The sequence below is a fragment of the Copadichromis virginalis genome, linkage group LG12 (genome assembly GCF_057382275.1).
Source record: "Copadichromis virginalis isolate Kocher_CV1m ecotype Utaka linkage group LG12, C_Virginalis_male_GT1.1, whole genome shotgun sequence".
In the NCBI taxonomy this organism is placed as follows: Eukaryota; Metazoa; Chordata; class Actinopteri; order Cichliformes; family Cichlidae; genus Copadichromis; species Copadichromis virginalis.
The window spans coordinates 15,150,553-15,178,265 of record NC_140629.1 but is presented as its reverse complement, the minus strand read 5'-3'; the positions used below and the strand labels follow the sequence as shown (position 1 = coordinate 15,178,265).

Here is a 27,713-nt window from a genome sequence, read left to right as displayed (position 1 = left end):
GGGGGCTGAACCCTTTGTGAGGTCATTCAGTGCAGTGGATCGCTCTGCAAAATAAAATATGAATTTTCTGCACCAGCCTACCAGACCCAGAAAACCTCTCACCTTCCTTTTTTGTCATCGGAACTGAGAAGGACTGGAAACCTGGACATACATCCCTGGCCACACAAAACTGCTGCTGATCCTATTCAGTGTTTTGAGAAAAGCCATATGACCTGCCCATGGAATTGAATGGCCTAAATCCGTAACTTTGTTTCTGAACTGTTGTGGGAGTGCTACCGCCTCACACTTCCTCTTTTTCCTGGTACAAGATGCCTCCTTTAATTAAGTAAACAATGTCTACAAGATCTTACCTGACCTTGACTAGCTCCCTCTACCTCTGTTACCTTCTCAAACCAGGGTTTTAGAGTAGGGTCGCTTCTTTGGAGTGCACCTAAATCTGAGGGAATGTCAAACTCAAGCTGGTTATTTGGCTTGGGAAACCATGGTGTACCGTTTTCCCCTGAGCCTTTGACCTTTTCCCTTTTCTGCTCTCTGTTTCCAGAGACTCCTCAAAAAAAAGAAAGAAAGAAAGAAAGAAAAAAAAGGGGGGGGGGGGGGGGTAGCTCTTAGATCATTTTCTTTGCACTTTATGGTCTTGTGCCTACATGACAGGGTTTCAATGGTTCTGCTGTCATATCTAGAGGAAGTGAGCCTCTAGATTCATCACTTAGATTTTCCCCTGAATTCAAACTAGAATGTACAAGAGTTTCGAAGCAAAGCTTCTTCTTTACGCCCATAAATTAAAACAGGGACAATATAAGCTTTCTTTCCTACTGGCTCTGTGGCTGGTCTTGGAACTGCACACAAAAGAGATGGTTTTGATTTAAGGGCATGGCAAAATGTTGTGTATAATAATAATAATAATAATAATAATAATAATAATAATAATAATAATAATAATAAATTTTATTTATGAGCGCCTTTCAAGTCACCCAAGGACACTTTACAATAGGATAAAACACATAATAGAACAATGACAAAATAAGAACAATAAAACAAAAGCACAAGATAAAATTAACAAACAGTGGATTCACAGTGAATATGCAGATTTGAACAGATGGAGAGAACCATTGTTTCTTATTTCTGGGGGTAGAGCGTTCCACAGCCTGGGAGCAGAGCAGCTGAAAGCTCTGCTTCCCATGGTGGTGAGGCGGAAGGAAGGTACAGCAAGATGGATAGAAGAAGAAGATCGAAGTGAACGGGCAGAACAGGTAGTGCTTAACAGGTTAGAAAGGTAAGGAGGAGCGAGGTTATGAATGGCCTTGAAGGTGAGCAGAAGAAGTTTGAATATTATCTGGAATTTCACAGGGAGCCAGTGAAGTTCCTGAAGAACAGGGGGTGATGTACTGGTAGGAGGGGGTTCTGGTGATAATGCAAGCAGCAGAGTTCTGAACCAGTTGAAGCTTATGGAGGGATTTTTGGGGGAGACCATGCAGAAGAGAATTGCAGTAGTCAATTTGGGAGGCAACAACACTGAGGACAAGAATGGACGTAGACTGGGTGGAAAGAGAAGGAAGTAATCTGTTAATGTTGCGTAGATGGAAGTAGGCAGAACGGGTGAGATTATTGATGTGAGATTTATAGGAAAGTGAACTGTCTAGGATGACACCAAGGCTCTTAACCTGAGGAGAAGGGAAAACTGTGGAGTTATCGATGGTGAGTGAGAAATGGTTCGAATGGCCAAAGTTATGACAGTGATAACATTTAATATCCTGAACTGAAGACTTAAAAGATTTCTTAACATTGTGAGGTCTTTGGGAAGGGAGCTGCTAGGAACTAGAAGGATTTCTAGCCTGAACTTGACCAGAGTCCTCTTCACCCCCACTGGGCTTACTTGGTTTAGCATAGTGGGTCTCCCAGCTCAAGTAGGTGCTCTTGCTTCCCTTTCTGGTGGAAGTGAAAACCTCAATGAGGCTAGCTGCTTCCTTTGCCGTCTTTGGGTCACGCTCACATATCCAGATCTCCAGCTTTCTTCCACCTCTTGTCATTATTTTCTCACTGTAGCGTGAACGACACACTTCTGACACCACTTGTAACAATGAGGCACACCAAGACAAGTATAGTGGAACAAAGAATTTATTCATAGTATAGCTCACCTCACAAAACTGCATCCAATGACAGCTAGCAGCCTTAAATACTTTCAGCTGTCACAGGCTAAACCATTATTCCACTAACAGGTGAGTTCTCAAATCCCAACCTTTTACCACATTATACAATACATCAATTTCAATAAATAAATATATAAATACATTTACATTTTCACATTAATACATATTAATACATACATTATATCTTATTTAAAACACCAAAAAAGAAAAAACCCAAGCACAAAAGATTCCCCACACTCCCTTAACCCATGGCCTCTCCCGGACCCTTTAAATAGTGTCTGGACCCCCGGGACAACATTTGCCCAAACACCCTGAAGAGGACACAGGAAAGAAAGGTAAGTAATCACATCCCTTCTTTGCACCACGTTTACTGCTTAATTTTCACATTCACGTTAGTTTTCCTTACTGTTAAACCTTATTTTCTCTCAATCACAATTTCTTTCTCCTCACAGACAACCACCACATTTCTTGATGAGGAGCAGCTGTGCAGGACCTGGAACAAAGGCGATCAACTGATTTTAAAATACACAATAAATATTCAATAAATAATTATACTTCCTGTGTGCAAATGTTCTTCATGTGCAAAATCTATATTTAAAGTGCAATGCTAAATAAAGTGCTAGATAAGGTGTTTTTAATAAAGTAAAAGGTCCTAAAATGCAATACAAATTATAATATAAATAAGGGAGTCCTCTTCTTTACAATCTCCGAGGGAAAAAAAACTAGTTTCAAAATACATGAAAAGCTGAAAGGTGTGTTTTGTTGCCTTAACCACAGTGATTTTAGCCCAGTACGTTCAGAACTGGATGATTCGTCTCATGAGTCATGAGACACTGCTCTCCCCTACGTACGCTTTCTTTATAGAGTAAAATTATCATATCTGTTTCGCCAATATTGTCCCCGTGTTTACTTGGTATTTGATCGATATCACAGTTTGCAGAATCGCACGGCGCTAAACACAGGGCGGCGATCTGCAGCAGCCGGCAGCGCCTCTGCGGTGCGTTGGATTGTGGGTATCTTGTTTCCTGATAGACTCTGACAGTCGGTCAGCTGTTGAGGGAAAACTTTTTTCTTTTTGGTAAAGTTTCCTATCTTTATTTTTTTTTGCTGTAGTTAGATGTTGGATCCCCCTGGAACAGCCTTCCCCGCGCGCGAATTTCACGTGTCATCGAGCACCGTCCTGTAGCTCATACCAGTTTGTAACGATATATTCATAACAAAAATTACTTCGCAATGAGCCTGAACGAGCACTCAATGCAGGCTCTGTCCTGGAGAAAACTCTACTTGAGCCGAGCCAAACTGAAAGCAACCAGTCGCACTTCGGCTCTCTTGTCGGGCTTCGCAATGGTAAGTTACATTTTAATTTGACGCTGCAGATAGTTTACGTGAGGCACAATTTATTTATTTAGTTTTGAAGGACCGTGACCGCGTTACAGGCCTAATGACAGCTACGGTGCACTGATACTTAGCATAAATGACCGTTTTGTTTACTGGAAGTCTACGGGTTACTAGTGTAGGCTTGTTAAAGTCATATTTGGCTTCCATTGCACGTCCCACATTGCGGGACTGTAATACCTGTGGACTGAGAGCAAAACTTCGTGGAAATTTAGTGGGGGCTCGCCTGCGCCACCTCTAAAAGTCCAGGTTTATCTTCCGCTTTAATAAGTAGTCCGCGGAGGAGCGTTAAAATACATAAGAAACAAGAAAAAAATAACACATGAAAAGTTTTGAAAATATTAGCCTATAGTGCCACCAAATGTTTGTTTTTAATTTAACGACATGCAGTTACAATGAATCAACAAATATTTTTTGTAAAACTAAAAGCCTAACACATAGGAGCTTCCTTCCCCCTTCCTGATGCAAAAATTATGATGTACAGTGACTCTTGGCCAGGGATGCATCTGCAGTAAGAAGCTCCACAGGTATTCAAAAATACCAGAACACTTGTAAACAGTTCTGTTTATAAAATATACCTGTACACACAAGATACTCTTGGGTGGCCTGGGATTCTTTTGTGAAAAGCAGTACTATATTTATAGTGGTTGTATATATAACAGCCGTAGCAAATGTGCTACTGATGTCGAGTAAGTTTAAGCTATGCAGCATAAAGGATTGCATACACAGCTCTCTGTCTGTCTCTCTGTCTCAATATTAGGTTTGACAGAATAGACTTTTAGTGGGGTATTCACCTTGTTTCCGGTTATTTGTGCAAACTGTGACACTCTGGTTTAATTCCAGCACTTCCTAATTTGTTACAAACATTTTTCTCTCAGGTCAAGAATTCTGATTCCTCTTAGTAGTCAGCTACTATCTCTTTTTCACCTAACGGAGCTGTTTCCTTTTTGATATTCTCAGGTTGCCATGGTGGAGGTACAGCTGGAGCGGGATTACGAGTACCCTCCAGGGCTGCTGATAGCCTTCAGCGCCTGTACCACCGTTCTGGTTGCAGTGCACCTCTTTGCCCTCATGATCAGCACCTGCATCCTGCCCAACCTGGAGGCTGTCAGCAATGTTCACAACCTCAACTCTGTCAACGAATCTCCCCATGAGCGCATGCACCGCCACATAGAACTGGCCTGGGCTTTCTCCACAGTTATCGGTACCCTCCTCTTCCTGACGGAGGTGGTGCTCTTGTGCTGGGTGAAGTTCTTACCCCTCAAAAGCAACGCAGATGAGAAAAATGACACCATAAGTCCTGGCGTGGCTGCGGCCATAGCTTCCACCTGCATCATGGTGCCATTTGGACTTGTTTTTATCATGTTCGCTGTCCACTTTTACCGCACGCTCGTCAGTCATAAAACAGACAGACAGATCAGAGAGCTGGAGCAGGTCATTCGGCTCCAGAACCAGCTGGAGCACAGGGCTGAGAACGACGACCTGAAGGCCGCTGTCCATTTTCCCTGAGTACACGCAGACAACAGCAGGGACTTTCAGCAAAACCAGAGTAGAACCTCTATTTTTACTTTATCCAGATGCTTGTTTTTAGAAAACTTCTTCTACTGTACATTTCTTTGATACTGCATGCTGACTAAATTATCCAGTAATTTTACTCTTTGTAGTTTCTTTGTAAATGCTTGGCTCTCAGCTGAAAACATCATCATCAGTATCAACATAAGTTAGTCTATGGTAGCCTTAAAGGACGACCTTTTAGGCTACCATAGATTAACACTAATAGAATAGGACTTTCTAAAGATCTTCACATGAGCATTTCAATGCGTTGGAATGATCCCCTAACGTGTTTAGCTTTTTACATCAAATACTGAGTTCATGTGAGAAAAATATAGAAACTAAGTTCTCTTAAGTTATAACAGCAGCAGAAAACTGTTGATTGGAGTAAGATGGGCTAAAAACAAGGAAGTTTGTAATATGACTCAACATGTTCAGGAATTTGTTTCAATTTTTACTGAAAAGAAATCTGGGAACTCTGTTGTTACCCAGTTCTAAAATTTCATCAGTTTCCTGTTTGTATTGTACTAAATTGATCTGAGCAGCACACTCGGGTTCTTTTTGCTCTCTGCGTATACTGTAAAACTCCAGCCTACTGTTGCATTTACCTACAGGTTTTCTGGTTCTTGACTGACTGACCTTATGCCACTATCATGTTTACCAAATTAGGCTTTCTGTAGAAATATCTCCAAGCCAAACCTTAGTGGCTTTTTTAGTTTGCCACTCTTACATATACTTTTGAGTCAAACTTTTCTTACTTTTTAATTTAAAAGTTGCTGTTTTCATAATCCTTGGGAGCTCTGTAAGTCTTTGATAAAGAAGAGTACTATATAAACCAACAGTATTTGTGTGCAATCTGATGGAAAAGAACATGTGTCAGTGTGTGCTTTTAACCAGTCTGCGTTCAGGAGTGTGTTACTGCGGTATGGATATTTGAGTAGAAATAAATGTGTTATCCCTTTGTAACATGGATATTTTCTTCATGTTAAATGACTCTTGCAATATACTGTAAAATCCACAGGTGGCCACTGGTTTCAAAAAAGTGTTTTTGAATGTGTTATTACAATGTTACGTTGCATGAAAATATTGAGTGTTTGTTCTTGTGTTAGCTTTTAGCATTGAGCATGTTCACCCTGTTTGGGTCATAGATGTATTTAAGTGCGCTATGTACTGTACTGCTTTATTGTTTTACACGGGTTTGGTCACTTTCTTTGTAGTTTTTACTGTAATATTGATATGTAGAATAGTGTCACAACAGAAATGTAATTTCAGGACATTGTACACGTAATATCTTCTTTCACAACATGATTTAAAATATTGGAGGAAACTTTTTTTTCCCTCTTTGGGAAAAATTATGTTTTTGTTTTTTTTTTAATTTACTGGCGCTTGTAATGCTGTGTTTCTATCAATGTAACACTGTTTTATTGTTAACTTGCAATCTGTGGACATGGTTTATACTGAGTCATGGGACTGCAGTAACTGTAGACCACATTTGCATTCAAATTGTCCTGACTGGGTGATAAAATCTGTGTGACACGTAGCAGAAACCAAAGACTGTTGGGAATAGTTCACAGACAGTTCAGTAAAATGGTGTTGATGTTTTTCTTTGCTTAAGTTGAATTTGCTGTTTTTGTTGTTGTTGTTTTATCGGGAGTTAAGTGAAGTCTGTTTTATTTCGGTAAATGGTGCACACTCCCTCCGTGAAACATGTAAGATGGGAATTACCACTTGTGCCTTCTTTAAAAACACAGCAATGCAGGTGAAGGTGGTCACTGTGGTTAATTTTTCCGCATTATATATATATGTGTGTGTGTGTGTGTGTGTAAACTGCTTTTGTCAGTGTACAACTTTGAAGTGAACATAGTAACTTTTGCTTATGCGTGCCGTTAACAGCTCATGAAAAAGCTTGAAGCTTCATGAAGTGTTGAGAATTATCAGGATGTTGGTTTTGGGTTTTTTTTGCCAGTTTGCAAAATAAAAAAAAAGATTTGTTCTCATTATTTTTTTAATTGTGTGTTCAGTGTTGTCTGTGTAGCCATGTGGATGTATAAAACAGGAATACATGAGGAAACATTGTAATCTGTCAAAATTACAAAATCTAATGGGAAACCACACAGGAAATGTCCAAAAATGGAGGACGAGTGGAGCTTACAGTGCTGAAGCCAAGACAGAGAAATCCCCCCCCCACCTGTCTTGCTGACTTTTGTCTGCATTCTTTGAGACCATTAGCACTTTGTTGCTTTTCTGCTGAAGTTGTGCATGGTTTCATAGTTGGCAGAGCTCTCTAAGTGCAGCGCAGGCTTGGTTCTTCCTCTCTCCATTTTCCCACTCAAGAGTTTTATTCCCACAAGTGACCTGTGAATCATAAAAATGGGTTACCTGATACTATAGTTACAAACTAATAATATTAACTAGCAACAGTAATAGTAGCCGCTGTTAAGGTAATGTGCTTTTCAATCTGACCTTTATCTTGGATTTGTGCAGGTGTACTTTGCAACTGACATGTATTTTGGTCACCCCATTTAAGAAGTGCCACAACACAAGACGGCACAAATAAAAATGGCAAACCATAAAGACATCACTTATAAATACCTTATAAATGCTTGGTTTAGAAGGTGATGTGTAAGTTAAGGATAACACCTTAATCCCATAAGAGTATCAATATTATTATTTTATTATTTTGTTGGCTGTTATTATTTAGTATTTATTCCAACTTTGAGATGAAAGTAATGAAAATGCTGCAATTATGTAATCAACGGTGCAGTAGGCTATCTTACCTGACTCTGTAAAACAAAAAAGCAAACAAAAAAACAAAGGCTGATCCTGCACTGCATATAATGTAGACATTATCCAGAGACAATGACCAGGAAATACATGTTTTTATATTAATACCTGCACATGTCACTTCATTTTAAATAAAAAGGTGTATCCTTTGTTTAATTTTTTTCATTTTTACCGTACTGATCCATGTACTGTATAATATCAAACATAGCAGCTGCCTTTTATTTTATTGCAGGCTACCAGCATGTGGCCATAACCTATGTTTAGTATGTAAATTGTATTTTACTCAGTCACAAGCTTAACACAAATATTCGACCAGTCTTTGGATTATTAATGTCTAATAAAGGTCCCAAAGGTGCCTATATATACACCTCACCTGTTAACCCACCTTAGGTGTTCTTCCGCCTTGTTCAGGATCTATTTTTTCCTCTCCGTCGACTGGCGGATGGATCATTATCCAACCTTAGCGACGATCCGTGAAAACACAGAAAAATAAATCCCAGCTGTTTTTCCACAATGTTGCTCCTTCAAAGGATACAACTTTGGCACAGGTAAGCAAGATTTAAAGAAACAAATCTTTTGTAAGACTAACCTTTGAGTATTTCTGTGTTTCCTACCACCACCTGTTATCTTTTTTCCCGAGGATAAGGTTACAGGTGATGCTCTCCATCACCTGTTGGGGTGTGTTAACCTCTCGCGGAGCAGCAATGTAGCTAGCTGACAGTGTGGCACAAAACGAGCAAACTGGAAGTAACTGTTGTTGTTTGTTTGGGTTTTTTTTTTAAGGTTTTGACGAATGTAATGGAAAGCGAAAAACAAAGTACTGAGAGCGAGAGACAGCCTCTACACTGGAGAAGTTTCAAGCTGGTTATAGATCCTGCGCTGACGAACGGGCTGTACAAAGTATACCGTTATGATGGACAATACTTTAACCTGCCGGTGAGCACCTGTCCGCCTCTCCACATAGGTGATGTCAGCACATGTATTATATCTATTATAATAATAATGATAACGAGGGTCTTCTCTGCCAGGTTGAGGACCTAGGTCTACTTCCTGTGATCACAGTCAGGGATCCGCGCATCTGCCGCCTGTGGAGCAGGTGTATCAAGACTGACTTCGTGGTTCCCAAATTTAAGGTAACTGTTAAAACGACTGTAATAATACAGACATCCTATTTTAAGTAATCGTGCTTTAAAAACAACTAATAGCCCATTTCTTGTTTTCCCGTGTGTCTCCAGATTGATGAGTGGTACGTGGCTCCCGTTCCTCCAAAAGAAGTGACATTTTCTAAGCTCAACGACAACGTGAATGAGACTTTCTTGACTGATATGTGCAAAAAATATGGGAACATGGAAGAAGTGGAGATATTTTACAATCCCCCAAACAAGAAGCATTTAGGTATCGCAAAGGTCACATTTGATACAGTAAGGGCTGCAAGAGACGCTGTCCAGCACCTGCATGAGACATCAGTGATGGGAAATATTATTCATGTGGAACTTGATCCAAAGGGTAAACTTTACTTTTTCTCTGTGTGTGTGCTGAGGTGTAAATGTAAGTGTTGAATATGCTGATTAACTAGAATGTGCTCCTCCTCAGGGGAAAATAGAGCTCGATATCTCCAGCTCTTGTTAAGTGGGCTGTATACGCCTTGGACGTTGCCGGTGGGCAGCAGCGAACGGGCTCTTCAGGGCTTAGTTGACAGTTTGCTGGTGAACATTTAAATTTATTAAAAGCTGCTCATAATGATTTGACCCATGAAAAGATTTTATCTTTAATATTTGTATTACAGCTGTTAAATATGAATGTATTTGTTAATTGTTTTCCCCTTTTTTTTACTTCATTATCAACATCTTGCAGGGAAGCTCGGCCACACAGCAGCTGGGAAATGTCTGCAGCCCCACCAGCATTGCTACGCCCCTCTCTCTGGACACAGCCTACTCCAGTATTTGTCAAGACACACCTTGCAGCTTTGGGCTTACACCACGTTCTCAGGGAACCCCCCGGACTCCCTGCTTGCCTGCGACTCCTCTCTCCTCCCACGACTCTTGCTATTCCAGTCTTCAGGCGACTCCCGTCCTCCAAGGGGAACCCTCTGCCTATAGTGTTCACAAACCTTTAAGACAAGAGCTTTGCCATCGTAGACGACAGCACAGGGGACTTAGCTACGTCTCAAATGTTAGCATCATTCTGAAGAAGTTCCAGCCACCACATCCCCTCTTAACCAAAACACAAACTAGCAGCCAGCAGCTTGCATTGTGGAGTCCCAGTGCACAAACCTCTTCTAACAATAGTGACGAGGCTCCCTTTAGTCTCACCTCCCCTTTTCAGGAGACTGAAGATGTGGTTAACACAAGTTATGCATCTTCACCTCTGAATGGCAACTCTCGCGACATCCTGACTGTTGATCTCTCAGCTGACCTGCAAACTAGAACAGCTTCTCCATTTGATAACCACCAGCCAGAGGCAGCTGTTTCAAGTCTAGACTCCCGAATTGAAAGTTTGCTGATAAACAGCCAGATCACTGACCCCTTATGCTTTCATGGAAAGACCTCTGAGACCGATCCATCCTCTCAAGAGAGCCCGGCTTCACCTGGCTCACCTCTTAAGGTCTCTTCCTCGGATGACTCACAGTTTTGTACCCCACTGTCTTGTGAATCCCCCACAAGCGGCCACCAGTACTCCCACAATGATGCTGTGGATGAAAATGAGGAGGACGAAACTACTCGAGCTGTTTCATTTCTTACAAGAAGTTCCCAGTCTCCCTGTCCGTCTGATGTTGCTTATTCAGAAAACTTAACACACATAAACAATGAAGAAGATCCAGAGAGGGTCCAGCCATCGTCAGGCCCAAAGGTAATCTATCTGGATATATTGCAGTGATAATAAAGGTAGAATTTACCCTATTGTTACTATGTAAAAATGTTAATGGTGTGATATTAATCAGCCACTCAAATTATTATTGTTTCTGTCTTATTCAGGAACACTGTGCAGCACATCAGGAGAAGAAATCCTCAAATAACAGACAGTTTGAAGCTGTGACACCAGCAGAAGACCTCTCTCTGCCCGATCCTCCATCTGGTTGTTCTTCCAGTTCCACCACTCAGCAACTTACCCTGAAAGCTCTCCCAACTGTTACAGCTGGATTCCCCCAACCCTCAGCACCCCCTTTCCTTTTCCCCATTCCTCGATTTCCCCCCTCTCTTCCACCTGTTCCACCTCGCCTGCCAGATGGCACCATCCCGATCCCTCCTCCAGGATGGATGCCACCTCTGGGCCACAAAGCTGCCATCCACATTCCTCCTCCCCCCATTCCACCTCGTACTCCAATTCCTCCTCCACCAACTTTCCTGAGACCCCCTCCACCTTTGATAGCGCCACCCTCTGTTCCACCTCCTGTGCACATGTTCCCTTTACCCATACAGCCGGGGTGTCCTTTGGATAAGGGGAATCCTCCAAGGCATGGCGGTCCACCGTTGCCATTCCCTCCTCCTCCTCCTCTCTGGCCTGCACCTCCTTTTCCAAGGTTTAACCCCTTTGTGCCACCACCACTCTACCCACCTGTGCAGGCAAATCCCCACAAGATCACGACAGAAAAAGTTTTAGATATCCTCATGGATGAACTGAAGTCAATCATAAAGAAGGACATTACACGTAGAATGATTGAAGGGGTCGCTTTCAAGGCATTTGAAGACTGGTGGGAGTGTCAGGAGAAGAAGGCAAAGGTAAAACCTTTTTCACATACTTTATTGTCTCTTATAGTGGGCACATTAACAAAACATTTTGCATGTCTTTTAATGGGAGTAGTTGTTTGGAGCCAGTGGGTCTTATAACTCAGTTGATTCATTTAAGATACAAGAGTCTCCTCTGAAATGTGGAGCGGCAAGAGTGGAAGACAGGAACAAATTCCTAAATCCCCTCAGTAACATTGGTGGGCAGAGCAGAAAACCACCACTGCCATCCTTCAAGGTAATCTGTTTTGGAGAGATTTTTGAAACACAGCTGGTTTTGACTGCCAAGTGATGCCTAAATAAAGAAATTTCCACGCAGGTAAAAAGGAAAAGATCAGACGAGACAGGAAATGACTCCGGTTCTGCTCTCAATCATTCTGGTCAGTGCGATTAATTCAAATTTCAGTGTGTATTAACTTTCTGTGCCAGACTGTCGCTTTAACTGATTCTAACTTGTTGCATTAGAGGTGAAGAAAGGGGACGACATAGTGAGAGCGGCGTCTGAGAGAGGCAAACGCAGACACGCAAGACCACTGGATCTGGACAGTGATGATGATGATGATGGTGATGCTGGGGAAGAAGATAAGATACTTCAAGATGAAGAAGCGATACCAGACAAAGTGAAGGCTTTTGTGCTGGATGAGGATGAGCCACACATCCTGGTAAATGAAGAGACAGAAAAGAAAAAAGAAATAGCAAATAAGAAATTGAGAAAAATGCCGTGAGGTCAATATTTTAGTCTGGTGCCTTTACTTTTTCAGTTGTTAGTCTTAAAATTAAAATTTTAACTAAAAAGTTTAAACTTCTGGAGACAGCATTACATAACTGGTGCTCTGATTAGTCTGACAGAGATGCTCATGGTGATGACGAAGAAGATGATGATGATGGCAGTAATCATACTGCGGAAGAAAATAGTCCGATGGAGGATCGATGTGACGGAGAGCAGTGCTTAGACAGCGGTATGTTAAAATCTCATACAACACTGAACACTCATTAAAAATCACATATCTTAACATTGAACAGTGTGGCTTCTTTTTCAAATGTAGAGGTTTTTTCAGAGGATAGCGAGCACACGTCGGACTGCGAAACTTCAGATTCGCTCTCCTCGGTGGGCTTTGAGGACACGTTGTCTGACCTTACCACTGAAGGTGAAGACGCCGAGGAGGACAGCGAGGACGCCGGGAGTGAAGAGTGTATAGTTATATCATCAGATGAGGACTCAGTGGAGCACGAGCCCCCTCTTACCCCCTCAGCCCCACTGACCCCTGGTGCTCAGCTGGATCTGGACCAGCAGGGCTGGTCAGAACTGTTCCCAAGGCAGGAAACGGAGGAGGACCAGTACACATCGTGCCACGAAGACAACTGCGACTTCGATGCTATGATGGAGCTCCATACCAGCGACCCCCAGGACCTGCTGCCCCCATCACCTCTAGGACTATCAGGTTACATGTCCTTGTAAAGCAATAGATCTGTTAAGTTAGTGTCATCAGGTTAATCAAAAGTGGTTTAATTGTCACTCATGTAAAAATATCTTGTAATACTCCCTGAATTTCCAGTGTGCTACAAATTAACAGAACTACACAAGAGTAAGTTGTGTATCAGGTTTTCAAATAATTATGTATGAAAATTCCTTGTTAATCTGTATAGCAGTGGAGCCATGCCTTGATATGGAGATGGAAAGCCCTGATTGGACAGTGGAGTCTCCAGAGAACATAAAAAGCCTGAGGCCTCCCACTCCTACTGGCCGTTTGGTGGACAGTGACCCTGACATCCTTTTAAAAAGCAGACCATCATCTCCTGCTGCAGAGGAGGAGGAACGACCACCAACACCAGGCAAGGGAATAGTGGCAGGACTGGAAAGTGAGAATTCAGAGGAAGTCCTCTCCCCAGCAAGCGATGGACTCGCTCAGCCTCCCTCTGATCTCCTCATGGCATCATACCCATTATGCCAGGAGATGCCTAAGACTCCTGGCAGAGATGAAAGAGGTATGTGGACTCATTGTAGCTCAGGCAGAGCTCCTGCAACACCTGGAAGAGGGACCGCAGATTTAGAATTTAGCACAGTGAGCCCGCCCCTTAGCAGCCCACCACTTATCCCACTCTTGCCCAGCAGTCCATACATCACAGCCCCAAAGACTCCAGGAAGAGACATTATCCTGCCCAGAAGATCAATAGTCCACAAAAGGAAATCCAAGGTGGCGGCAACGTCAGTGCCTCTGTCATGTAATAATATTTTCAGAGTTTCCCCCATCACAGTGTCCTCGCCATTCAGCGTCTCTGACTCTTCATGTGACAGTGTTGATGGAAGGGATGTCCAGATCCGTTCAGGTGTGAGAGCAAAGCCTCTACAGGGACTGGAGAACATGCCTGAGCTGTTGGACAAAGAGAAAATCTTACTGAGGCTAAACCGATGGAGGAGGCTGAAGAAGAGAAGGCGGGCCCGTCACTGGGAGAGATCACTTAAAAGAATCAGTCCGTTGTTCTCTCAACGTCGTCCTCACAGGTGGCGTTCACCCTACGAAGAGAGGAAAATCCTTCATAGCATTTGGAAGGACGGCTTGGATGAAGAAGATGTAAGGTTTCTGCAGTGCACCTATGAAAGGCTGCAGGTGCAGGATAATGGCTGTGGGTGGCTCAGTGACACCCTCTGGATGCCTCATCCTCATATCCTTACAGACAGTGTTTTATGTTGAAATGATTCTTTATATTGTGGGAAACAGTTAAGTTGTTTTTAAGTCATACTTAGAATGTTTTTTTGTTTCGTTTTTTCTGATGAAGCTGCTCTTTGCATATTACTCTGCTGTTCACATCCTTAACTGCTGCTCACTGACTAAGGTCCTTACAGAGAAGAATGAGGAGCACAGATCCTGGCAGCCGCACCACAGAACAGGCTCTGCTCGAAGTGAAGGTTTTTACAAAATCAGCAGGAAGGATAAAATGAGGTATCTGCACAACACGCGGCTGGCTGCGGAGCTTCCGTCTACAAGCGCTCAGGTATTAAAGGAGGACAGAAGGTGAGGATTTCTGTGTCCAGTTTAATATTTATCTATTTAATGTTGAGACATTTTTCATCAGGGAACGTGCATTCCAGCCCAGCAACCCACTTCACTGCGAGCTGGGTCTGACTTCAGGTGTGAACAGCGCCGGCTGCTGTCCTCTTTCAGCTGTGACAGTGACCTGGTCAAGTTCAACCAACTCAAGGTTAGCAGGAAGTTAGTGACAATCAGCAGACTACTGTAAAAGCCCAGTTTGAAAGAAGTCTACAGTGGAGTCTAAAACTGAGTTTACCGTTAGGTTTTTATTTGGGCAGACAAGAAATCAGAACATTAGTTCTGCACTCTAAAAAAAGAAAGAAATAATTTCACACTTATTGTATGTTTTTTAACTTTGTTAAGTCTTGAGCCACTTCTCCTTTCTTTATATTTTGCTGGGAATATGGGAAATAGGTGCAGAGATTTATTGAAACATATGCAAACATATATGGAAAGATGAGCACACTGAAAAACAGGATCAACTGAATCTTTTAGGTCCCGTGTCAGGTTCTTGTTGGATTTTTTCCTGTTTCTTCTTTCATCAGTTTTAAATAGTTTAACTTTAAATAAGGTGCAGCTTCTTCTTTTGCACTCTACTGATGGCTGTAGAACCGATGGCAACAAAGTGCCTAAAATACAATTTAAACCAAACAAATAAAAAAAATCCTCTGAAAATGGTCAAGCACAAGGATTGTACTGAAAGTGACTGAAAAACCAGCCAGTATCCAAATAAAAAATTGACTTTACTATTCATTAGCTTTCAAATTCACAAAGCAAAATATAGAGTAATGAGGGTGACTCGAGATTTTTGCACAGCACTGTCTCATTTGAGCGACAGTCCAAACCCGTGCTATATCGTCTGTCAGTTCCGAAGGAAGAGGATTCGTTTCAGCAGGAGTTACATCCACGAGTGGGGCCTGTTTGCCATGGAGCCTATTGCTGCAGACGAGATGGTGATTGAGTATGTGGGCCAAATCATCCGACAGGTAATTCTGATGCAAACTAACATGCACTTTTAAACAAACCCCTTTTCCCCTGATTGTTTCTCTAAATTAGTCCACCGGTCCACTGGGGGCCTCGGGTCGTGCTGGGTGGTTTCCATCCATGCGTGTAGAGTAACTGTGATAAACAACCCTCGCATAGATGGAAAGCCACATCTGTTTTCTTTCTCCTCAGGTCATTGCTGACATGAGGGAGCAGAGATACGAGGAGGAGGGCATTGGAAGCAGCTATTTGTTTCGGGTGGATCAGGACACCATCATTGATGCTACCAAATGTGGGAACTTAGCCAGGTTTATCAACCACAGCTGCAATGTGAGTAAAAACCAGCGGTGCTGTGGTTAGAGATGAAAGTGATTCCACATAAAGTATTCCCATTAAAAGGTTTGTGGGGTTTATTTATTTATTTTTGTCTTACAGCCTAACTGCTACGCAAAGATCATCACAGTGGAGTCTCAGAAGAAGATAGTCATATACTCCCGCCAGCCTATAAACATCAATGAAGAGATTACATATGACTACAAGTTTCCTATTGAGGAAACAAAGATCCCTTGTTTGTGTGGGGCAGACGGCTGCAGAGGCTCCTTGAACTAATCACCTGTTAAGTGGCCTGATTAGGTAAAGAGAAAAAGTGGCAACCTAAACCAGAGGTATCAAAAAGCAATTTTTAATACTGTTCAGCAACTATTCAGCATTTTGGAAGCCGTAGAAGAGCTCATGAAAGAACTGCAGACATGTGGTACTCAGTGAATAATGGTTTAATACTAAGCTGCCATAAACAATATATAAATCAGGACCGGAACAAACACTTGGGACTCACAGAGAGTTATCACAGTTTATGAGAAAAACTAACAAAAACCAAGAGTGGTCTCTTTTAAACAGGAGGGGAAAATCACATTCTAGACTTCATGCTAAATCTCCAACTTCTGTTGACCTCGCCGTCTAAAAGTTAACAAAGTGTATAGTTAAATGTTTTCATTTATGAGAGCTCGGATAATGTTTTGCTTGAGTCAAGCTTGTGTTAATAAAAATGGTTTTCCTGTTGATGTTTTATACAAACTGGAAGCACTGCATTGTGATTTAAAGTGGATGTTGTACTCATGTCATTTTTGCAAGCATCAGGAAAAATGATAAAGACATAAAATGAACAATTAAATGTAAAAAAAAACAAAACCAAAAAACAAACATGCAACACATAAAAAAATAAGGAAAACCATAAGTATACGTGCTTTGTGTATTTCTCTGAAGATGAGACATTTTCAGGCATAAGGATGTTTATTAAAGCATTCGTTTTATACTAAGTTGATGGATATAGCATGTTTTCTGAACCCCTAAATTAATGCATCACCCAGTTCACATCTTGTTTAAATCTCCATTTGTTGTCAGAACAGTCAGATTGCCTCTAGCGTGCTGGTCTTCTTCAATAGCCTCAAAAAGAGACTTGAAGTTTCCTGCACCAAAGCCCTGTGGATGAGAACATGTTTTTTTTGTTTAATAACATGTTAAATATACTGTAGAGTACATTTCCACTGCTTGTTTAGCCAGTGGTGCCCTCACCTGGTGATTGTGTCTCTGAATGACTTCCAAGAACACAGTGGGGCGATCCTGGACCGGCTTAGTGAAGATTTGAAGTAGGTAGCCATTGTCATCGTAGTCCACCAAGATCTTTAGTTCCTGGGTAACGGTGAGGACATAAAACAATATTTTGTCAATTTGAAGGGATTTTTTTGGTTAATTATGAAGACAAAATGTGTTTTATGCACCTTTAGTCTTTAAAAAAATATGATTAGAGTGAACTGAGTCAACATGTTCTACGATTTAAAAAAGGCCACTGTTTGGCTACGTAAGGATCACAAATCATCACTCTTTCAGCTTTGTTAATTTAGGGTTTTAGCTCTGACCTGCAGGACATCAAGGTCCTCTGAGATTTTGACCTTTGAGTGTTTCAGCTTCTCTCTCAGCTGGTCGTAGTAGGTCTCAGGCACAGACATGAACTCCATCCCGCGCTCCTTCAGGTTACGGATCTGCAAACAAGGTAATTAACATTACAGTTAAGCTGCTGTTATAACTCAGCCTGTTGCAGAGGTAAGCAGGGTGTTTTAGTTGCCATACTGTAGTAATGATATCTGAAGTGTTCATGGCGATATGCTGCACTCCTGGACCTCCATAGTACTCCACATATTCCTGTAAGTCAATAATGTTCTTATTAGTCCACATACCACATGGTTAATGTTTGTTCATTTGAATACTTCAACTCTGGTTTTAATCTGGTAACCCAGATGTTTAATTAAAGTAGATAAACTGTAAGCAACATGCCTGGATTTGAGACTTTCTCTTCCCCATCGCAGGCTCATTTATGGGCATTTTCACGGTCTCCTCGTAGTTTGCCACGACGATTGAGCGCAGGGCGCTGAATTCTGTCTGAAGCTGCTTGTCGTCCACGGACCAGAAGCGGTGAAAGAGAAGGTTTCTCTGATACCTGTTAAATGAAGAAACACAGATTAGGAGCCACTGTGGCACAAATACTCTTGAAGTTGCTCTCATAGTGTCATATGCACAGTAAAGAAACACGTTTCTTCACATGGCAAACAAAAGAAAATACACACACACACACACACATATATATATATATATATATATAAAAACACCCAGCGCGCCCCTGCGGGCGGTTTATCCTTCAAGCTCGGGTCCTCTACCAGAGGCCTGGGAGCTTGAGGGTCCTGCGCAGTATCTTAGCTGTTCCCAGGACTGCGCTCTTCTGGACAGAGATCTCCGATGTTATTCCCGGGATCTGCTGGAGCCACTCGCCTAGCTTGGGAGTCACCGCACCTAGTGCTCCGATTACCACGGGGACCACCGTTACCTTCACCCTCCACATCCTCTCGAGCTCTTCTCTGAGCCCTTGGTATTTCTCCAGCTTCTCGTGTTCCTTCTTCCTGATATTGCTGTCATTCGGAACCGCTACATCGATCACTACGGCCGTCTTCTTCTGTTTGTCTACCACCACTATGTCCGGTTGGTTAGCCACCACCATTTTGTCCGTCTGTATCTGGAAGTCCCACAGGATCTTAGCTCGGTCATTCTCCACCACCCTTGGGGGCATCTCCCATTTTGACCTCGGGACTTCTAGGTTATACTCGGCACAGATGTTCCTGTACACTATGCCGGCCACTTGGTTATGGCGTTCCATGTATGCCTTGCCTGCTAGCATCTTGCACCCTGCTGTTATGTGCTGGATTGTCTCTGGGGCATCTTTACACAGCCTGCACCTGGGGTCTTGCCTGGTGTGATAGACCCCAGCCTCTATGGATCTTGTACTCAGAGCTTGTTCTTGTGCTGCCATGATTAGTGCCTCTGTGCTGTCTTTCAGTCCAGCTTTGTCCAGCCACTGGTAGGATTTCTGGATATCAGCCACCTCCTCTATCTGCCGGTGGTACATACCGTGCAGGGGCCTGTCCTTCCATGATGGTTCCTCGTCTCCCTCCTCTTTCTTGGGTTTCTGCTGCCTGAGGTATTCACTGAGCACTCGGTCAGTTGGGGCCATCTTCCCAATGTATTCTTGGATGTTCGTTGTCTCATCCTGGACTGTGGTGCTGACACTCACCAGTCCCCGGCCCCCTTCCTTCCGCTTAGCGTACAGCCTCAGGGTGCTGGACTTGGGGTGAAACCCTCCATGCATGGTAAGGAGCTTTCTTGTCTTTATGTCAGTGGCTTCTATCTCCTCCTTTGGCCAGCCTATTACCCCAGCAGGGTACCTGATCACGGGCAGGGCGTACGTGTTGATGGCCCGGATCTTGTTCTTACCATTCAGCTGACTCCTCAGGACTTGCCTGACCCTCTGCAGGTACTTGGTGGTTGCAGCCTTTCTAGCGGCCTCTTCATGGTTCCCATTCGCCTGCGGGATCCCCAAGTACTTGTAACTGTCCTCTATGTCTGCAATGTTGCCTTCTGGTAGTTCAATCCCCTCAGTTCTGACTACCTTCCCTCTCTTTGTTACCATCCGACTACACTTCTCCAGTCCGAACGACATTCCAATGTCATTGCTGTATAGCCTGGTAGTGTGGATCAGTGAATCGATGTCTCGTTCACTCTTGGCATACAGCTTGATGTCATCCATGTACAGGAGGTGGCTGACAACTGCTCCGTTCCGTAGTCGGTATCCGTAGCCAGTCTTGTTAATGATCTCACTGAGGGGGTTCAGGCCTATGCAGAACAGCAGTGGGGACAGAGCATCTCCTTGGTAGATCCCGCACTTGATGGTGACTTGTGCTATGGGCTTGGAGTTGGCCTCTAGTGTTGTACGCCACATCCCCATTGAGTTCCTGATGAAGGCTCTTAGGGTCCCATTGATCTTGTACAATTCTAGGCATTCCAGTATCCAGCTGTGGGGCATAGAGTCATAGGCCTTCTTGTAATCAATCCAGGCAGTGCACAGGTTGGTCAGTCTGGTCTTGCAGTCTCGGCTGATTGTTATGTCTACCAGTAGCTGGTGTTTTGCGCCTCTGGTATTCTTGCCAATTCCTTTCTGTGTCCCGCTCATGTATTGACCCATGTGCCTGTTCATCTTAGCCGATATGATGCCTGACAGGAGCTTCCATGTAGTACTGAGGCAGGTTATTGGTCGGTAGTTGGAGGGGACCGGTCCCTTCTTGGGGTCCTTGGGGATCAGGACCGTCCGGCCTTCAGTTAGCCATTCCGGGTGTCTCTCGTTAACTAGCAGCTGGTTCATTTGTGCTGCCAGACGCTCGTGGAGTGCAGTCAGCTTCTTCAGCCAGTAGGCGTGAACCATGTCGGGCCCTGGTGCTGTCCAACTCTTCATACTGGAGACCCTTTCTTGGATATCTGCCACTGTGATGGTTACTGGACCCTGTTCAGGGAGGTCGCTGTGGTCTGCCCTCAGATCCTCTAGCCACTGAGCATTGCCGTTATGGGTTGCATCCTTCTCCCATATGCTCTTCCAGTATTGCTCCGTCTCCAGCCTTGGTGGTGCTGTTCTCTTATTGTTCCCTTGCCACTGAGAGTACACCTTTGCTGGTTCTGTGGAGAACAGCTGGTTTATTCTCCTGCCTTCTATCTCTCTGGTGTACCTCCTCAAGCGGCTGGCCAAGGCTGTGAGTCTTTGCTTGGCAGTTTCCAAGGCCTCAGGTATGGACAGCTTGCTGTATTTCATGGGCACCTTATTTGTCTTACCTTTCTGCAACTCCGTTAGTTGGCTAACCTCCCTCCGTGCTACTTTGATCTTGCCCTCTAGCCTCCTTCTCCATGGAGGGTACTGCCCCTTGTCGCTGTTCAACTTGTAGCCAAGCATCTCACTGATCACTGCTGCCGTATTGTAGATCAGCTTGTTAGTGTCGGTAATCGTGGTTGTAGGTATTGCCCGTAGTGCTGCATTAACATCATCTAGCAGACCTTCTGAGGGTACTTCACGTAATCTTGGTAACCGGCTACGGGGGATCCAGGTTTCAAGCTTGGCCATGATCCTATTTTTCAGGTCAGTTCCTCTCGCACTCAACGATCCTTCTCCTATCGCACTTGGGGCTATGTACCCAATCTCGGGTGGGGGTGATGATATCGCCCCCCTGACCTGGCGTCCTGACTCCTCCTTGCTGTAGCATTTGTGTTGTACCTCGTCAATCTCTAGCTGTGAGAGCAGTCCCTTCTTTCGAATGTTGGAACACTGAGCTACTAGTTGTTTCGCCGTCATTGTGGATGTTGGGTATCGAAGAATCCATAGGTCCCTCATCCTATTCATGTAGCCCCTTCCGCCGGGGTTACTTGCGTAGTAGCATTCCAACAACGCCCTGTTTTCGTCTCTTGCCCACCGATGCCTTCTTGTTATATATATATATATATATATATATATATACACATATATATATATATATATGGAGAGAGAGTGAGAGAGAGAGAAATATAGCCTCATATATTATATTAAAAGAACCAGAGCTGCAAAAGCAATGTACATATTAATGCAATTTACATTTATAGTGATACCCTGGGCTTCATACACCACAGACACCACATTAACTAAATTTGAGGGGTTACATTTTTGGCCTGTAAAAACATCAGTGACTGACATTTTTATGAGCCAGAAAAAAATTGGTTCTTCACATCTGAAAACCGCCAGCCAGTGTAACACGCCTCTTCAGAGGTTAAACCAATGAGCTTGCTCATTTAGAGAACTGCCTTACTTCCAACAATGCAGTAAAAAAAACAAAAACAAAACAAGATCCAGATGTGGAAAGCCCACTTAATGCAAAGTCATGCTGATCCCAAGTCATGCCAAAAAAACTGAGTTATGTAAGAATCAGACACCCTTTAACTCCGCCCCTCATTCACCCTCTGGCTTGTGTTTCTGCAGAACACATGGCAAAAGTTGGCCTTCGAGGATTTTTGCTCGACAAACCCTCTTAGATGTGGATAACTGACGGGGCATATTTTAACCCGAAGCACAATCTTTTTCTAAACCTAACCAACTAAAAACAAAGAAATATTCTAGGAAATATTCAAGCCTCCCTACATCTTCTGCAGTTTTTTTCGTCCCAACACAGAGGCTTTTAGTTGTATTTATATGGTACATTGCTATTTCACACTCTCTACAAGAACTAGCTGCAAGTCCTCACCATTCCACTGCTGAAACCATCTCATCATCTGGTTGGTTTCCTACAACGTGATCGATAAAGTCCAGGTTTCCACTTGGGCTGCACGGAGGGGAAAAACAAACAAATAATTCAGTCAGCTGTGATTCAGACAGAAATACACATTATCAGTTTACAAAAACATCACATCCGGAATAATTTCTCTTTACTCACAGTTTGTCGAGTAAGGGGTCCTTGAACAGAGGAGGATGGAACCCAGGCAGAAACAATCCACTGTATCCTGTCCTCTCCACAAATGTGTGAGTGGTGTCACCATACTGAAGGAAACAAAAGCAAATCCAAAATCCTGGATTTTCTGATGTTTCCAACTTTTTTCATAAATCCCTGAATCATGGTATCTAAAATATTCACTATAAATATACAACACTTACAGTTTGCAGCACAGCCAGCCTGACTTTACCATATTTGTCCTCCAGAGTGTAGGGTTCCTTTATAATGACTGCCCCTCGCGCCCGGGCTTTCTGTTTGGGAAATAATGTTAATTATGGAAGCAATAGCTTTTTCAGTTACTAACATGATGCATCTGTAAAATAAAAGCTGAACCATTACCTGCACGAGAAAGTCACAGTCCTCCACTGTAAATGCAATGTCCTTCACTCCGTCCCCATGCTTAACCAAATGATCCCCCATCTCTGAAAACATGACAAGAACAGACATTTTCTTCAGCTTAAATGAACATATGATTCACAGGTTTCTTAAAACTCTTTTACATTTTTGTGATTTATAATGAATGTGTACTAAAAGGGATTGTTTCGAGTGGGACTTTCACCAAAGCATATCAAGATAATATGTTTTCAACAATTTCTTCTTTCCTTGCTTATTCAAATTGATCATAGGGGTCAGTCATGGCACCGATATTCTTACCACAGACTAGTCTAAATATATTTTATAGACATGGAACTGCAAAAAGTCTGGCAAAAGAAAGAATGCACAAAATAGTATAGTAGTATATATATCTAAAAATGTAACAGAAGTGTAGACATGTTACAAATGAACCTGTTAAAGTCAAAAGTAATTGTGACCACTACAGGAACCCAGCTCCTTATCAGTGCTGTACCTTTGTTTCCAGGATTGAGGGCGGATGAGAACACGTAAATGATCTGTGAAATACAGAGTGAACACATCGACATGATTAAACTCCTGCCTCTGTGCATCTTTAGCTTTCACTTGAGTCTAGGTGTATTTTGTTACAATTAACATCACTCAACAAATCTACACATTGTAAGAAAACATTTTTAGGTGCTTTAAACTGATTTCCCCTCTTGTGGGCTGCGGGCACTGAGTGCTCTTTACCTTGCCTTGTTTGACTACATGTGACACCACTTCACGACTGCCCGTCTCCAAACCTTGGTAAGCCACAGGCTCAAATCCAAGCTTGTTGCAGTAATACGATGCAGCCTGTTGGAGACAAACAAAAACGTGAGCAAAGAGGGAACCGATTCACAGTCTGCTGAAACTGGGCATGTTTGCAGCAGACTGGCTTTAGCGCCATCTCCTGGTGACGAATTTTGATGGTGTTTGTGCAGCAGGGGTTCTGGGAGGTGGGAAAATGAGTGTTCTGTGTGCTGCGTTCCCTCCACCTCTTTGGATGACCAATAAAACAGCTAAAAGAAAAGTAGAAAGCTGGAACTAACTTACCTGCTTTGCATTTCCAACCCAGAATGTTAAGTGATCAAAGCAGAGGAATCTGCCCTGCTCATGCTGAAGACAAAAAGAAATAACAAAAATCAGTCACATATGCAAGTTTAAAAAAAAATCTAATAATACCAAAACCAGCTTGCAGTCAATGATTAAATCATCTCTGCAGTGCAACACACACGAATCAGTTATTTACCTTCTCGCCTTTGTCTGTGTATGTTGTCTGCAATTAAAAGTAACACACCAAAACTTACTACTTACAGAAAAAGAACTGCTTTTTTGGCATAACCAATATTATCTCCATGCAAACACAAATTCTCAGAGCGACCTGAGATAGGAGAAAGAAGCCATTTGAGAGGATTCATCAGCGAAGAGCAACTCACCATCTTTGCTGGAGGTGATGAGACCTGACAGTCCGAATGAAATCTGTGGTGAACGTCTGAATTTAAAAGCCGGGCAGGAAGTGTTTAAACCCACTCCCACCAATGGGGTGGAGAGATTGGAGGAGGAGAGCGTGCTGATGCTTTGTGCACTTTTGCTGTTATGCAATGATTACTTGGGGGAAAAATCCCTTCAAAACTTTAAAGATGTCATTAAAAGAAACAAAAACAAAACTCATTATCACCTTATTCACTGACTGATGCTGCTCAGTATGAGAGACGACGGCTAGACCCATCCAGAGATGTGCAGAAAATGTAATTTTGCTTGTGTTGTGAGTTGCTCTGTATGAGAATGCGTTTTTGCATCCAAACATTATTCTTCAAAAAAGGAAACACAAAAACGAATTGTCCACACAGGTTTTGAATTACAACTGCATTTTTTTAGGACAAGAAGGACCTAGGAACATATGTTAGTGTTTAGCGGCAAGAGGAGGCTCACGCATCCCGAACTCTCATTGGCTCAAAGGGTTTATGCTGAGTGAACCCTCATGTGCTTGAAAATACCCTCAACCCCCCATCCCATCAATCATCCTCCTTCACGTGCAGTTTTCTACTGATCTTAAAACTATTTCATTATCATTAAAAATCTAATTGACCCGAACTCAGTCGTGGTGCATGTAATGTTTTCACAGAAGGTGCAAATGATCTCAGAGCAAATGGGACCTGCATAGGAATGAGTCAGACTGTGCAAGTTTATTATATGACAATGTTCATCACAAAAGAAAAGAAAAGATAATGAAAAAATAGAGGATGTTTTAATGAGATTAAAGACTCCATATGATACAAATCGACGGGCCTCAGTGTGAAGAGCAGACAAAACAGCTCTTAAAGGCAGAACCAATCGCATTCAAGTATCCTGCATCAAATCTAAAGGATCCTGCTGAAAGAACTACAAATGCGGTGCATGTATGATAGATCCTGTCAGTTATCCCTAAATCCTGCACTGCATCCAGATGAGCTGTTGAGCCTGTGACCCCGAGCACAAACAGCACAGCTGAGGTTTCTCTGCACTAAACATCAACTAAATGGCCCAAAGAAGCAAAGAGCAACCTGTCAATGCAAAAAAGCTACATTCAGAGTGTGTATAGTACACAGACGTGCACACAAGCACTATAATTAAATGCATGTCATCCTCGTGTATTTCACAGAGGAACATATCTAGTCTAATCGTCTGTCAAACAGCAGATTTGTTAGTCATCTGTTGAAGCTCTATTTTCCAGTAACAGCTCACTAATCACTAATGAGAAACTCAAAGCCAGCCCTCAGTGTTCCAGCTGTCCCCGAAGATCGTTGTTTTTCATGCTGTTACCAAGAGGCTTAATGTTGTCAAGGGATGCAGCGACACACATGCAGACCAAGGAACATAACACGCGTGATCAAATAATTGTAGCTGCATTACACAACTACTACTATTGCATGATTTAATAGTGTGACATGGGAGGGGTAGAGTATGTGCTGTTCAACCGAGTTGCGCTCCTCGAATTATTATAGTAGCTCAGTTCAAAGGAGGCGGACAAGCCTGAAAATAACAATGAGTGATTCTTTCTCTGAGAAAAATCCAGAAATACTGGTGAACAGTGAACAACAGGAGCAACAGGAGCAACCACAGAACAATGCTGCTGCAGCAGAGGAGCATGCCTGTTCTCTCAATCCAGATGATAAGTGTTTGGAGGACAATGCACCTGCAGAAAAGGAGTCGCAAAGAAAGATGCAGTCTGTTTTCCAACAGGTACGTCACCAGATCAGATCACAAGTGGGTGTGCGACTCCCAAAGAGCAGCATACTGGAGCTAGTGCAAAAAGTCAAAGAAATGGAGCTCGCACAGGTGAGCGTCGAAGCTGATGGTGAGGAGGCGAGTGGTGAAGAGGGAAAACAAGTGCTGAAACATGAGCGCAAAAATGAGATCTGTCTGAAGGAGGAGGAGGAGATGTGTACAACGTTTGAGGAAAAGCTCGAGGCCAGAACAAAGGCCTTAAAGGATGAGTTTCAAGTTCAGATTTCAGGGGTGCGCACTGAACTGCAGGCCTACACTGACCAGGCTCTGAAAGACTTGGAGTCTAAGATGCAAAGCTGGCAGGCCAACAGTCAGCAACAGGCACAGTCCAAAGAACAGGAGAGCAAAAGTCCAGACAAGAAGCAGAAACCTTCACCAGCTCCTTCTATGGGGTCCAGAAGAGGAAGGGTCCTGACTCGGACCATGACCACCATCATCCCTAAAACCTGTCCTCCTGTCGTGATTGGCCCACGTGCCAAATCAGAGACACTGAGCTCCTTTAAGTGTGAGTGCTCTCGATTTCCTCCTAAAGACCCAGTTCTTTCTTTATTAGGAAACAGAGCCTGCCAGAGCCACAAACCTCTCCCCCCAGCTCGGCCCCAAATGCATCAGCGTAAAAGGTCCATCCAGGCAAAGGCTAAACCGGGAAAATGACTCATCAAAATCGTATTCATTCATGCAGCACAAATGTTACTGCTACTGTCTGTTACCTTTAACCTGTTATACCACTGCAGCACTGTATAATGAAATCTGAGTGAAATCTGTAACCATGACTGTTAAAATAATAAAGCATCTTCTGAAAGCTTCAAAGGAGATATCCTACTTAGATCAGAATCAGCTCAAACACTTCTGTGTCATCATTTATCCTACAGTTACACAGCTGTAGCAGTTTCAACAAAAACCTTTTTGGGAATGTGAACTATTTCTGAACTTCTTTAGAGGAGAAACTATGCAAGGATCCAAACCATGATGTCTGCATTCCTCAAAATATTTTAACACAGAACAGAGTTGGGCTATAAAATATATAAAGATAGCACTCCATAATACGGCCTGTCATTAAGGGTGTAATGTCCCCAGATTTAAAATAAAGTTTCAAAGTAACTTTTGTGAAATTGTGGATTTAAATCACCTAAAAATATTGGTCAGAAATTTGAAGAACTGAATAACTTCAGTGTATTTTAGTCAAAAAACAGTTTTTCCTCACTTTACATTATAAACACGCGTTACTTTTGAGGGCTAAAATAAAAGCCTCATTCAAAAAGTACAACAAACAAAACAAAAACTTGGGGAAAGTAAGCTGCCTTTTTACAGAGCCTCCAAAAATTCATACTATCACTTAAAGGTACAGTACGTATCCACACTAGATGTCAGTAGATGTCAGCTGTGTTCCAAAACGTCGGCTGCATCCTTCGGTAGGACCCGGCCTTCGAAGGCTGAGAAGGCCGGAAGTGCAAGGCTGTGAAATGGGACGGTCTAGCCTTCAGATTTGGGTCACCGCTGTGTCGGTGGAGTTTAATAAACTCGGCCGTCTGCTCCTTGCTATCTAAAATATAACAGGACACTTGCATA

The 27,713-nt window shown here is 42.8% G+C and overlaps 3 protein-coding genes and 1 long non-coding RNA gene across 7 annotated transcripts in view; 2 read left to right on the top strand and 2 right to left on the bottom strand.

Moving 5' to 3' along the window:
* Positions 1 to 3,170: 3,170 nt before the first annotated feature.
* LOC146696664 (calcium release-activated calcium channel protein 1-like) lies at positions 3,171 to 7,093 on the top strand. 2 transcript variants are annotated; one of them, XR_014923320.1, is made up of 3 exons: positions 3,171 to 3,494; positions 4,503 to 5,262; positions 5,309 to 7,093. XR_014923320.1 is itself a non-coding variant. In XM_085474894.1 (2 exons), exons 1-2 carry the CDS (start codon positions 3,381 to 3,383, stop codon positions 5,049 to 5,051), a joined length of 663 nt encoding a protein of 220 aa, XP_085331020.1. In that variant the 5' UTR covers positions 3,171 to 3,380; the 3' UTR covers positions 5,052 to 7,093. The 2 variants fall into 2 exon arrangements, 1 of the variants encoding a protein (XP_085331020.1); XM_085474894.1 differs by having other exon boundaries at positions 4,503 to 7,093.
* A 21-nt stretch (positions 7,094 to 7,114) lies between these two features.
* LOC146696663 (uncharacterized) lies at positions 7,115 to 8,958 on the bottom strand. Its single transcript, XR_014923321.1, has 3 exons — positions 8,467 to 8,958; positions 8,263 to 8,336; positions 7,115 to 7,448 (listed from the first exon to the last, which is right to left on the bottom strand). It is a non-coding gene; the product is annotated as an uncharacterized LOC146696663 (long non-coding RNA).
* LOC146696662 (histone-lysine N-methyltransferase SETD1B-A-like) lies at positions 8,348 to 16,649 on the top strand. The gene is made up of 18 exons (XM_085474889.1): positions 8,348 to 8,425; positions 8,661 to 8,813; positions 8,906 to 9,010; positions 9,113 to 9,383; positions 9,471 to 9,583; positions 9,732 to 10,727; positions 10,853 to 11,596; positions 11,724 to 11,840; positions 11,922 to 11,982; positions 12,068 to 12,264; positions 12,444 to 12,561; positions 12,649 to 13,044; positions 13,250 to 14,266; positions 14,430 to 14,596; positions 14,678 to 14,803; positions 15,501 to 15,620; positions 15,811 to 15,948; positions 16,054 to 16,649. The coding sequence occupies exons 2-18, from the start codon at positions 8,676 to 8,678 to the stop codon at positions 16,225 to 16,227; spliced, it is 4,998 nt and encodes a 1,665-aa protein (XP_085331015.1). The 5' UTR covers positions 8,348 to 8,425; positions 8,661 to 8,675; the 3' UTR covers positions 16,228 to 16,649.
* The window catches only part of LOC146696660 (4-hydroxyphenylpyruvate dioxygenase-like), a 58,029-nt gene continuing 46,689 nt past the window's right edge, over positions 16,374 to 27,713 (bottom strand). The window contains exons 1-14 of one of the 3 annotated variants that reach the window (XM_085474892.1): positions 24,314 to 24,537; positions 24,127 to 24,153; positions 23,931 to 23,993; positions 23,586 to 23,690; positions 23,350 to 23,392; positions 22,842 to 22,924; positions 22,664 to 22,753; positions 22,446 to 22,549; positions 22,257 to 22,334; positions 17,950 to 18,112; positions 17,746 to 17,817; positions 17,535 to 17,657; positions 17,191 to 17,307; positions 16,374 to 17,097 (exon numbers count right to left, since the gene is read on the bottom strand). In XM_085474892.1, the coding sequence (XP_085331018.1) occupies positions 16,987 to 17,097; positions 17,191 to 17,307; positions 17,535 to 17,657; positions 17,746 to 17,817; positions 17,950 to 18,112; positions 22,257 to 22,334; positions 22,446 to 22,549; positions 22,664 to 22,753; positions 22,842 to 22,924; positions 23,350 to 23,392; positions 23,586 to 23,690; positions 23,931 to 23,993; positions 24,127 to 24,153; positions 24,314 to 24,316 (1,182 nt within the window). In that variant the 5' untranslated portion in view covers positions 24,317 to 24,537 and the 3' untranslated portion in view covers positions 16,374 to 16,986. Of the gene's footprint in view, positions 17,098 to 17,190; positions 17,308 to 17,534; positions 17,658 to 17,745; positions 17,818 to 17,949; positions 18,113 to 22,256; positions 22,335 to 22,445; positions 22,550 to 22,663; positions 22,754 to 22,841; positions 22,925 to 23,349; positions 23,393 to 23,585; positions 23,691 to 23,930; positions 23,994 to 24,126; positions 24,154 to 24,313; positions 24,538 to 27,713 lie in introns of those variants that run through there. The other 2 variants (XM_085474890.1, XM_085474891.1) reach the window with 2 other exon arrangements.

What these genes read in the sequence shown, in the direction of transcription:
- LOC146696664 (XM_085474894.1), top strand. Translation starts at nt 3,381, where the DNA reads ATGAGCCTGAACGAGCACTCAATGCAGGCTCTGTCCTGGAGAAAACTC. An exon ending in TCTTGTCGGGCTTCGCAATG is followed by an intron (nt 3,495 to 4,502) that starts GTAAGTTACATT and finishes TGATATTCTCAG; the next exon opens with GTTGCCATGGTGGAGGTACA.
- LOC146696662 (XM_085474889.1), top strand. Translation starts at nt 8,676, where the DNA reads ATGGAAAGCGAAAAACAAAGTACTGAGAGCGAGAGACAGCCTCTACAC. An exon ending in TTCCGTCTACAAGCGCTCAG is followed by an intron (nt 14,597 to 14,677) that starts GTATTAAAGGAG and finishes ATTTTTCATCAG; the next exon opens with GGAACGTGCATTCCAGCCCA. An exon ending in TTATCAACCACAGCTGCAAT is followed by an intron (nt 15,949 to 16,053) that starts GTGAGTAAAAAC and finishes TTTGTCTTACAG; the next exon opens with CCTAACTGCTACGCAAAGAT.